Source organism: Morone saxatilis, unplaced genomic scaffold, assembly GCF_004916995.1.
Source record: "Morone saxatilis isolate NCDOM2014 unplaced genomic scaffold, NCSU_SB_2.0 Contig14, whole genome shotgun sequence".
Lineage (NCBI taxonomy): Eukaryota > Metazoa > Chordata > Actinopteri > Moronidae > Morone > Morone saxatilis.
In genome coordinates, this window is record NW_023339696.1 from 5,927,036 (window position 1) to 5,939,757 (window position 12,722).

The 12,722-nt window shown below is 43.2% G+C and overlaps 1 protein-coding gene across 1 annotated transcript in view; it reads right to left on the reverse strand.

Moving 5' to 3' along the window:
* Positions 1-315: 315 nt before the first annotated feature.
* LOC118323644 (flocculation protein FLO11-like) overlaps positions 316-12,722 on the reverse strand; it is a 15,756-nt gene continuing 3,349 nt past the window's right edge. Inside the window, exons 3-5 of the mRNA XM_035655677.1 lie at positions 10,210-10,334; positions 6,469-9,766; positions 316-4,792 (exon numbers count right to left, since the gene is read on the reverse strand). Coding sequence (XP_035511570.1) covers positions 4,208-4,792; positions 6,469-9,766; positions 10,210-10,334 — 4,008 coding nt within the window. The 3' untranslated portion in view covers positions 316-4,207. The remainder of the gene's footprint in view (positions 4,793-6,468; positions 9,767-10,209; positions 10,335-12,722) is intronic.

The following is a 12,722-nucleotide window of genomic DNA, read 5'->3' on the forward strand; positions in this document are numbered from 1 at the left end:
GGCTCCACCCCTCTTGCTCTGATAACTAGACACAAGATAACAGCAAGCAAAAAACACAAACTCCAGGCAAGAAAACAGGTGATATGATGGATCCGTCTTTCGTAACAATCAAGTCTTTGCAGCTGAAACTGGTATTTAAATGGGTCATAATAACTAAAGTCATTTTTAAAGCATCATTTTGTTTTCACAAGCATGTCAGCTTTTTTAAACTGCGTTATACATTTGGAAATATTCCATCTTTCTCTTTGTGTCAACAACCCCACGAATAGACGAGGCCATGTTTCTTCATTGTAGTTTATTTTGAGTCAGTCCCACATACACAGGCATTCTGCTACACTACACCAACAAATGTGTATTAATCCATGAATAAAAATAGTCCCCAACAAATGTTATATATGTCTAAAGAAGCTTTCGCTTAAAACTAGTGTCCAGCTGTTTTAGGAAATTACTTTAGTCTTTAAGGAAAATCTTACTATATGTTTGTTATAAATTTTAAAAGATGTACCATACAACCTCAGTAGGAACCAAGAGACACACAGGGTAGATAAGTATTGTCCGATGCACTAATACACTGGTTAACAAACTATGGTAGGTGTACCACTGGTAGTAAGAGAGCTGCCTCTAGAGGTATGTGGAGTAATCTCTTAATTTTTAATGAAATAAATTAACTTAACTAAAAAAAACTGAGATTGCTAAAATGTAACATAGAAAAAAGTTTTGCGTTTCCTGTAATATTTTGCTTCAATATCAACCATGTATAGTCATGAGCTATGCAATGGCGAGATAGTAAGCGGAGGTAAAATGAATGGTTGAAAAACAGTGCCATTGTGATTCCAAACAGGAACTATTAGGAAGAGAAATGTGGACTAGGAGTACCTCTTTTCCACCAAATGAACCTGCTCCATTCAGGATACAATAAAATAAAAAAAAAGGTTGAAATGTAAACTTGTGAATAAGCCTGTCCGCACTGTGGATGCTTGAAGTCGACAGACTATTTTGCACATTGCATGTATCTCCATGTATATCTGTCTCTCCATACCTCCCCGTCTCTCGCTTTATTCGCAGTTTCCTCGTCGTTTTCCTCTCAGTCACTTCAGATAAGAAGGAGGGAGTTTGTTTCTCTCTCGCTCTCCATCTCTCTGCTTTCTGCATCTCAATCACTGCTCTGCATCCTCCTTGTGTGATGTGTGTGTGTGCTTGACTGTGTCTGACTCATTCTAAATCTGGATGTGTGACCCAGAAAACTATTCACAAAGCATATTTCATCTCATTTCTATATGAATTTTGTTTTGTTCCACTATTTGTCACTATATAATGTCTAATGTGTAATGTCTTAGGAGCTAGACAACTATATATACAAATAAACATATTAATTTTCTTACCAAGAGTTACCGGAGAAGATTGATACCACTCTCATGTCTGTATGACAAATATGAAGTGATAACAGACAGTTAGCTTAGCTTAGCACAAAGACTGGAAGCAGGGGGAAACAGCTAGCCTGGGTCTGTCTAAAGGTAGATTTTTTTTTTTTTATCTATACAAAAACCTAAAAAAAAGGACAATTTGTTCATTTGTCTGGGGTTATTATGTGCTGGCGTATTTCTTGGCTCTGAGCTATTGCCTGGCAACATGCAGTAATTCCACGAAGTTTCCAGCCAAGAAATAGCCCAGCATGAAGCCATCCCATAAAACGGCAACTTGTCATTTAACACAAAAACAGGTTTTGGTTTTGTCAGAACAAATGAGATGTAACATGTACCATATTCTCAACAACTTCCTTACCTATTTCACTCAGAGAGGTTCTCATTCCCAGGGCGTCAAATACTGACGTTTTGTCACGCCCCTCGACATCTCTGTACGGGTGCACAAGATACCCTTTAAGTGTGAGACACAGTGGGCTGTCATGTAACGCCAATGTAACACATCCGTGTCAGCTGACAGTGTAAAAGAGCAAGAAAGTCCATTTAAGGAGGTGGCTGGGTTGGATAAGGCAGGACCTTCACCCTGGACACTGACATCAGCATTAATTAGTAGCGTGTGAAGTTTAGTGTGTGTGTGTGTGCATGTACAGCATGTGTGTTTGCATGCCATCCTACCCTGCAATAAAGAGATATCTCTTTCCATTTCTCTTCCTCTCCTTACCTAAACATGCAAATTCAGGTGAGTCAGTCAGGCGTTGGATGTAACACTTGTCTCTGCTGGCATGCGATCAGTTTTTACAACACAGAAACAAACTTTCAACAGGCCAAGACCGTTAATTCACACATCAAAGCTACAAGTTCTTTTAATGTGCGAATAAACTATAAATCCTCACACCTCAGCTGGAGATTTTCATGCAACTCGCACAACTCGGAGCTTCTGTGCTTCGTGCTGAATATCGGATAACATCTGATAAAATCTCCTTTGGGCTCATCTTGATTGTATTGTCTGACATGCATTATAGGTACTAACTACCTAACTGCAGAGCTGCAATATGCTGTAAAAGACGACTGAAGCTTCCCCAGAGGCAGCATGGGACTGTGCCTCACCTCCCTTTTTTGACGGAACTGAAGCGAGAAGAAACGGTTAGATACATCCGATGTTTACATTTTCTTTTTTACTTGACAATGTCAAGTTGTAAGTATCTCCGCTGGCATGCGGAGCGACCTTTCACAGCTCCAAAGGGTAGCCATCCATGATTCATAATCTATATTTTGTTTTAAAACATTTATTAATCCTAGTTTTCTCTGGGTGAAAATGTGAATACCTGCCTTCCAACCCCAAAACAAACAAAACGCAAGAACTCACAGAGCCAAACAGTGATATGGGGAATCGCTGCAGTCAAATAAAGCTGGTTTAGTAGTTAAAACACAGGCAAACATTTAGCAAGTGTACAAATTCCACGTCTGTCTCCATAACAAGATTACAGCTTTTCTCATTTGTAGCTTTGCGAAACAGTTGTTTTTTCTGTTTTTTCCATCAGCCATGTCACTGATGTCACTGATACGTTTATTTGTCCTCCACATTACCATTTTACACATCTTGTACACTGCTGTTATAATCCCCAGGACATCTGTATTTATCTTCAGAGTAACAAGCCTGTCCTGTGCGGTGTTTGTGCTCGTCTCTGCAGATAACGTATGCTTTGTTCGGGCACAGTCGGTGTGACTTTGTCTTCCAGGCAAAAAAGCATTTTGGATGTAAATGGGATTTAGTGTAAACAAAGGATAAATCAATAACCTTGTGTACAGCACACAGCGGAAGAATGCAAAATAACCAAAATGAAGGTCTGAGACATCAACAAACAATAATATAACATTCCGCATCAACAGTTTCAGCATTCAGGCTCGTATCGTAAGCACTTTTTGAACGCACAGAAGAGGAAAAACCTGTCCTATTATAATACAAACGTGTGACAAATGCTCCCACGCAACTCATATAAACACAATATAAACTATTTAATTTATGTTCACCTGTCACGAGGTCAGCCGTTTGAACATTTACTCATTTGTCCGCTCACAGAATTTAAAGTGGTGACAGAGAATAGTAAATCTCTGTGACACCATGTTGGTAGAGCCATCTGTGATCACACAAAACACAGTACAGTACAGACTGACACAAACATGTAGTGATAGTACCTATTTTAAACTATTTAACTCTACTAATGTGCGTTTTGATGAATGAATCCCACTCATACAGCATATTGGAAGCACAGATACCATATTACTGCAAGTCCCACATTTTAAATCTTTCTGAAATCAAAGTAATAACTGAGGTAATTCCCAGTGCTACTAAAAAAAATGTAAATAGGAAGTAGTTGAGAAGAAGAACGGTGTCTAGAAATGAGAAGCCAGAAGAAAAAGAAAAAAACACTTCACTCCTATCACACTTTGTTTGGTCAGTAATGAGCAACATGACGCACAGAAGTGGTTTCATATTGAAACTGCCATGTGGAAAACAACTGCGGGCGCTTCCTCCATCAGACGAATCAGGAGCAGGTCAACGCCACAAGTCATGGGTCAAAGTTCAGACATTCACTAAAACTGTCAGCAAGAAGTAACCCTAGGAGGAAATGGTAGCGCAGAGCCAAATATTTGCCTTGTTAGCAGGACATGTGAAATGTGGCGTTCCTTTCACAGCACAAACACTGGGTCACGATTTTATAAAGCTGTTTTCTTGGACTTTCAACCTCTTCTTCGGCTTGATGTGCTACAGTAACGGTACCAGACTAGCCTGTGCTCTTACGTCCGTGTACCGGAGAGCTGGTGCTGGCTCTCCTGCTCTGTACTGGCAGCTTACTCATCTTGTCCTTCAGGCCCTTAAGGCTGTATAGCCTGCTAAAAGTGAAGCTAAAAGGAGCCCTTCCTTCTTCCTGGCAGCACGCCTCCTGTGCTGATACCGTCTGGTTGTGGGAGTCAGGATGGAGCTGTGACTGTATGTTCGGGTGTGTGTGGAGAAATGAGGCCTGGGGTTTTGGGTAAGAATGTTGATTCGGTGACTGCCCGGCTCTGCCCTGCACTGCAAGAGACTGTCGAGAGAGGAGGCTCCGCTGACTGTGCAAGACTTCGGCCTGCTTCTGCCCAGCTGCGGACCCAACAGCACCTGCTCCCGCTGGAGGAGGGGGTCTAGCCGGTGGTCTGCGAGGAGACGAGCCGTTGTCCAACACCTGGAAACTACTGTTGAGTGCCTTGTTTTCTGCCTGCTTCAGCTGATGGCTTACCCAGGGACGAGGCCCAAAATGCTGGCTGGCTGAGGGAGAACGAAGGGGTCTGGATGGTTGGTCTCGTGGAGGTCTGGGAGGAGTCTGCAAAAGCTAGGGAGAAGAGAATGGAGAATATGTATAATGTATGTATAGTGAGGTGTTAATACATTTAACGACACATTACTGATAGCAGATACCCACTTCTCATATCGTATTCTGTTAGTGTGCTGGAAACTTTCATGCAATGCAGTGTAACATGTTACAAAGTGACGCCCAGTGACATAAAAGCTGTTGCAAATGGAAAAGAAATGTACTTCGGAGCAAACCTGTGAAATCTGCTGTATTGTCCCTCTTGTTAATATTACATGACAGAACTGAGTTAAAACATGCCAACAACACCTCCTCGGCTGGAATAGATGTGTTAGATGAAAAGCATAGACTCGGGTCAACGGTGAGTGAGTTAAACCACGGCAATAAATGTGAAACTATCATTAATTTATCGATTCATTAATATTGCAGCCGGGGTGAGCGCACACGGCGCTTCATTAAGAGCGTGTCACTTTAATTCACACGCAGTCTCCTTGTTCAATAATGAACAAGTGTCGTGTGTTTAAAACTTACAGACGCTCTGCTGGTGCGTACTCAACAGTCCTAGACACACACAAGACATGGTAAGGGTAGATATAGATAGATAGACAACATGCCGTGTAAAACAGCCGAGCTGACTAAGCACCGACGGAGCTGTGATAATGACTCACACCTCAACACCTAAGTGATACTTCATGACTTCAGCAGCTACATTTTTGCACAAGCTCCTTTCATTACGTTCCAACCTACTGCCTACTAGGAACTTGATGGACATGATGAAACACCAACAATAAAATAAAACATGAGTAAAACGTGTCATTTATTTCATGTGAACTGGACTTAGTTCATTTTATCAAACAACAGCTAATTAGAAAAAATGTCCATTAAAGGACACGTATGATAATTTGAGAAATGCGCTTCTTCAGAGTCAGATGAGACGATTGATAGCACTCATGTCTGTATTCTAAATATGACGCTAACACAGTCTCTAATTAGCTTAGCAGAAAGACTGGAAAGATGGGAAAAAAGCTTGATTGGCTCTGTCCAAAGGTAATAAATCCACCTTTATTTAATATGTTTGTTTAATCTGTGCTAACACCAAAGCCTATGTCCCAGACTATTTCTTGGTAAGAGCAATAACCTAAATAGCATTACTTAAATAGTATTAAGTAGTAAATGTAGCAAACATGTATGGGTGGAATCAATCTTGCAATTGATTGATATTTAATTTAAAAACTAATATGTCATTATTTTACCCTTTGGTATGGTGGAGTTTGTTTGTGATCGGAGCTGCATTTTCTGCTATTCAGACATTTTAAAATAAGAAACAACTGACAAAAAGCTTGTCAGAACTCATTTAATTAAATAATACATGGATCTTAATTTTTGCTGCCAACAAGATAAAAATATCTTGGCAAATGTTATACTTGATGCTCTGTTATTTGCTTTGCAAAATGTCATGGGTGGCAGTTTTTAAAATGCTGAATGATGGAACTCACTAACTACAAGGAAACACCTATAGGAGGGATAAAATACTCATTGACTTCAGGTAAACTACTTTCACTACTACTGTTTTACAGCAGGTGCCCTCAAAAGGTGGTTAGATTAAATTAAAAAGTACAAATGTATGGCGGCTTTAAAAGTTATTTTTGTCTGATGGAATGATTTTGAATTTAAATCTGCTGTCTTACTGTTCATACCTTCTGCCCCTCAGTGTCTTTGGTTAACTGGGGCCTATCACTCCTCTCCACACTGCTGGGTCCTAATGCTGGTCTCTCTCCCTCAGAAGAAACCGTCTTTGGTTTAAGGTCCCCTGTGGACAACCGCTTTGGCTCTGCTCCCTCACTGGTTAGCTCTCCTGGAGTCACTCCTCCGTCGACCAGTCTCTCTGCTGCTGATTGGTTAAGCACCCTCTTCCTCTTGGGGGCTTGTGGTTGGGCCTCCTTGCTCGTTTCTACTGTCTCTGTTGAATCTTTACTTTGGTTAAAATGGTCTGCTGTTCTTTTTGCTTCCTCGCTGGCTCTCCTTTGTGTCCCCCGCAAATCTCCCTCTGTCCTCCTCTCTCCCACACTCACTTTCCTCCCTTTTTCATCCGCTTCTCTCCCATTTTCTTCATTTACGGTTTCTTCCTCCCCCCTTTTCAGCTTCTTTTCAAGTGAAGAAGATGAAGAAGAGTCGCTAGCAGGCCCAGACAAACTCTGTGTTTCACTGCTAGAGGTATTCTGGTCTGTAGTGCCTAATGTAGCAGCAGTGTTATAATTTATGTATGCAGGACTAGTGGCCACGCTTGTCGCATTAGGAGTATTTGTATGTGTGAAGCTACCATGATCCTCTGTCGTCCCATGGTTGCGGTAGGCTGCTCGGTCAAACACGGGCTCGTGGAGAGGAGAGTCGCTGCATTCGTAATACTCCTCTGAGGTTGTGGAGAGAGCGGAGTCCGTTCTTGGTGAGACATACCCGTCGCTAACGTCGGGCGTGGGTGTCCGGAAGTCTGGAGTGTATGACCGTGGATCCGGTGTGTGCGTTTGTGAGTCTGGGGTGGGCATGCGTGGAATAAATCCGTCTGGAGTTGGTGTGCGTGCGAGAGCTGCGAGAAACCGCGATTCCCTCTCAGGCGTCGCCGAACGCAGGTCTAAATGCAGGGGTTTTTCAGGTGTGTGCGTGTTTCCCCGTGCTTTAGGGATTAGCTCCTGAAGGGTGCTGTGTGTGTTATGTTTTGTAGTATCTGGCATAGCGTCTGTGCAGTGTTCTGGTGTGAAACTCGGATTACCTTGCTGGCCAAGTGTGTCTACAACAGATGTGTGTGTGCTATCACCAGCACTGTCTTTGGACATGTGTGGGTTGTGTGTGGCAGAAACAGTGTGTGTTGGAGCTTTTAAAGACTCCACAGCGTCTACTGCACCTATATCATGTGGAGTGGATTCACAATATGATATTCTCTGGAGTTCATGTGGGGTTGCGCGGTACATTCTGCCTTGTGTGACATTCTTCCTGTTTTCATTTGGCACTTCGGGAAACTTGCAGCCTGTCGGGGCTCTTTCTGGGCCCTTGGTCCCTGCCTGTGCTGCGGCTACACAGTCTATCTGTGGGGTTAATTTGCAGTCTAACGATGTCAACGTCTTGGGCTCAACATCTTTCTGAATTATTTCTTGAATATTCACACTCTCTGCCTTTGATGCATCGGTAATCAAAACATCCGACTGGGCTTCTAGGTTGGTTCCAGTGACCAGCTGCATTCCTGCCTTGTCATCATGTAGTCCGACTGCTTCCTCATTCTTCGTCTCTTGGGAAGTCCCACTCTGTTTTTGCTGTGGAGCTTCTCCAATATTCCCTGTGTTCTCTGCATCTTTTTGTGCTCCTGTTTTGCTCCCACTGTTGTTCTGCAGTTCTGGCTCTTTTTCCGGCGATGTCTGGGCCACGGTTGCTACAGCGGGCTCGCTAGGGACCACCAGCGCGTCTGTGCTGGTCTCAGGCCTCCTGGCGACACTGAACTCAGGCAGCTTCTGGCCATCGCTGGTGACGCCGTCTTTGATAACCAGCTGGATAGTACGAGGTTTTGGGACGGGAGGAGCTGAGGTCAAGGATGAGGATTTGGAGGAAGAAGGGAGGGCAGGATTGGGAGTTGTAGAAGAAGAGGTAACAGGAGGAAGGGAAGAAGAAGGGCTGATGGAGGACAAAGGAGCACTGGCACTGGTAGGTGTGCTTGTAGTAATGGAGACGTGGTGATTTTCAGAAAGGGAGGTGGAACTGGCGGGCTGAGAGCTCATGGCGGAGGTAGAGGAGGGTGACCCATGTCTATTGGCGGTGGGAGTCTGGACGTTAGGGGTCATTTCCGAAGAGTTTTGTGGCTGTGTGTGAACAGCCTGTGTGTGTGAATCCGTATGTGGCAGCACTGTCTTTGTTTGCGTGTGTCCTCCTGTGTTTGAGTCAGTGGGACCACGCGGGTCCAAGGTTTGTGCACTCAAACTAGTTTCTGCTTCTTTAGCTTTTGATCCAGGGAGGGAGTCGGGCTTCGGATTGTTTGCGGTGACACCTTGGGTGCTGTGTGAAGGGGTGCTTGTGTTAGGAGTTTGGACTTTGCTACTGGATCTGGGAGGTGCGTGCGCATTGAGGTGAGGTGTGGTGTTGTGGCTTGTCTCTTGGTTGGAGGGTGTATTTGATTGTAATTTATCCTCGGTGTTAAGAGTCTTCGTAATGTCTTTTTCAGATTCACACTCTGGTGCAGGTGAATTCTGCTCAGGTGCCTCTGCGTTACTTTTGCTCTCACCAGGCTGTGCATTGAGTTGTGTCGACTGAGCTCTGTCTACCACCGACTCTTCAGCCTTGGTTTTATCTTGTGCTGGTTTGAGTTTACTCATCTGCATCAGCTGTCTGGGCTTGGCCACCTCTGGCAGGGTTTCCTTAGGCCTATTGAATGGACTGCTAAACTTGATCGCTTGGCTGGTTCCAAACATCTCAGATCTCTGTAGATGGACCTGATTTGGTTTGTTGGAATCCCGAATGTTAATGAACCCAATAACATCACTGGAGGGGTCCGGCTCGGGCCAGGTGGGCAGGTATGACATCAAGCATGCTTTCTCTAGATCGACGAGTCCGGGGTGGATGGGAGGAGCCTCCTGTATGGCTTCTTTACTAGCCCTCCTCCGCCTCCCCTTCTTGGTATCTGGGCCCTCTGGAGTCTTGCAGTTCTCTTGACTTTTGGTCTTGTTGGAATTGCTGTTTTCAGCAGAAGGGGCGGGGCTGGGGCTGGGGTTGCCTAAAGCCAGGGCGTATTTGGGACTGTACAGTTTCCTAGCAATAGCAGCAGAAGGAGGGGCCACTGCGGCAGCTTGTGGGAGGGGCTCCGGTTCAGGTTCAGGTTCCGTGGCGACCTGCCGGAGGTCAACCGAGCTGGAGGTCCCGTAGAGGATGCGAAACAGTCTGTCAAAGCCATCCACTGCTTGGCCTGTAACCACGGTGATGAGATTTCTCTCCAGCCGCGATGACGTCCAAGTGAAACTAAAGGAACCCACAGCAAACACAAAGGTAGACTACTTTAGAGTACACGAAGACATTACAAGACAAACAGCTCTTCACTGAAAATATGAGCAAAGTAAACAGCAATAAATGAACCAGGCAGACAACTGGGCAAACTATGTACAAAATGGCTCCACAGCTTATTTGAAGTACAAAGTCACAAGTAAATGTATCATTATGTGGTAGAAACTGCACTGTACATGTGTTTATTTCTCTTGTACATTGACACGTTTACAACCTGTTTGTCTAGAATGTAGAGAATGCTACTGAACATTAATAGACACAGTGCATTCTTTATTCATATCTCTCCATGCTACACAAACAAAAACAGGCGGAGCACACAGAGGTAATCTCTGTCTTTCAGTCTTTATCTCCTTCTCAAACTCGCTCAAACACTCACACGCACATATACAAAGTGCACTGACCTGTAAGACCCAGACACAGCTTTGTCTCCATCAATGAACATGAATCTGTGTCCCATTCGCCCTCTGACCTTGGTGGAGGAACGGGTGTGAAACTCTACTCCTTCTATGCAGCGTACACGAAGGTGCTGTAACACACAAAGAGTACACAGCATACGGTTACCATACCTTCTCCAGATTCAGAGCTCACTTTATTATTTATATACCTGAGCGATATGCAAAACAATAGCAGCAATTACTTCATCTTGTACTTTCATACTGCATTTTAAGTCAAGAAAAAAGAGAAAATGAACTGGAAAATATTGTGTCAATACAATACTAATGTCAAAAGAGATCAAAAGTTATTTTTTTATGATTTTCTGAGACGACCTTATCTTCCTTTTTGAATATTTATTGGCTGATTGGTGGTCAGGGTTTGCGTAAATAAAAAAGGCAGACCTGTGTACAGTCATACCAGCACCATCCTCTAACGCCTGTAATGTGATTCAGTTCTTAAAGCATTCATACGATAACATCTGTATAGTAAATGTTTAAAATGTTTAAAAATGTATTGAACTATGATGAAGTTTTCATGTGCACATCTAACAGCAAGTTTAAACCAACTGTAGTCTTTAAGTGACCCACAACTGCTTATTGGACCTATGAGTACTTTTGAATAGAACCCCTATAACCATACATAGACAGGAGCAGTAAAGTACCACTTGCCACCCTTAATCTAAGCAAATTGCTCCACTTTTTGAAAATGCTGGGCACTTACACATACTACATCCAGTTTAGGTACTTAAGCCTTGCACAACCAACACCATGTGAATTGCCATGGATTCTTATTTAATCTCTGTCTTGTCTTCACTTGATCCGTGAAGTGTTGCTGATGCCGTGGATCACAAATGATCTCGACCAGCTTTGTTAGTCTTTGTTGGAACTTGATTGTTTTGCTCATCTGTTTGCATGTATACTGTATAAATACTGCTGGATTAGAATTCCCTGAGATTAAAACCTGGTGTCCCGCAGCTGTCAGCGCTCTGTCCACTTAGGATGTTTGGAGTTTGGTCCAGCCAGAAAAGGTTGCTTTTTGAAAAATCTTTGATAAAAGATAAGTAAAAATAAGTAAAAATAAATAAAGTAAACTTTGATGGCAACACAATCTTTTTCACAGTTAAGAATTTAGTGTGTATGACTGTATGACAGCCACTTTGACAGGCCTATAGGCGTGACTGTGTAGTGTATTGTGTGCGGTAAAATATATTCAATGAGCGGCAGTGTTAAGATATAACTAACATTCATGATAAAACATGGGTGGTACACTATTATGGCACTGCAGTCATAAAAGACTGAAACGTTTCAGATAAGAGATTGCACATGAAAGGAACCTTGAGCTTAAGACTTCCTCTATGAAGTCTTTCTCTCTGTCTGACCTTTTCTTTAGGACGGACATGCATACTAATATCTGTACTTAATGAAGCTCAAAAATGCAAGGTGGTTTATGTAACTAATAAATCAGTGGTATATAGCAGCCCTGCCAGGTCTAAAAAAATCGGCCTTACATACGGGGTTACTTTTTCTGTTTGGTCGTAGTTATCCACTGCTATCAAAGCAGTTCGTGGTCCCGTTGGTGATAAACTGAAAAACTTTGACATACCACACCCTTATTTTTTATTGTCTTTAAGTTGATCTCATTTGAGGAGGGCTTTTAGGTCTTCTGAAAGATACAACTCTGCGAGACACATCTGTCAGAGGGGCAAGGTCCCGATTTGCGATATAGCCAAAAAATGATATAACCAGCTGTCCCGATGCAGCAGAGTATTCCTGACGAGGCTTGCTTCCCAGTAGGAACACCCTCCCTCCTGTGGTTCCACCCTCAACTTTCTCTGTTCCTCAGTACATTCCTTTGGTTAACTGATTAGATCAAAACAGCAAAATGCTTTTCTCTGTGTGCGTATTCAGCCCTGCACCATGGATGAATGCTTAAGCTGCCCTAGAAACAATATTACGAGAAAATGCCTCTGAACAGGTTTTAATTGCAAAGTGTACTGTAGCTTCCACAGAGAACAACATCCCATGAATCACTGAGATACTTTTTTTAGATAGATTTTTACTACTATTTGCTTTACAAAAATACTCCACATAGGACAGGGTGAAGGGTCACTGTTTACACAGTAACTATCCAAAAACCAACCCGGGCAACTCAAGAGTAAGAAGAATCTGGCACCTCTTTGCAAACATACTCATCTGCTCCTCCTCCCATCCTGTCTATCCACTCCTCCACCTACCTACTCCCTCTTGTCACTTACAGTTACAAGCTCAAGCTGTCATACCTGCTATCTGCTCTTCCTGCCTATCGTTCTCTCATTCAGCGGCCCTGGCTCGGCTTCCTGGCAGACTTTTGGAGACACTATTTCTGCTCACAACTGCAACTTTTACAGCTGTACCCAAATGTTCTGGCATGGCACACAGTAACCACGGCGATTGAAAGATACAGGACCATTAGAACATAAATGGCTGTATAGTTTTCTTTT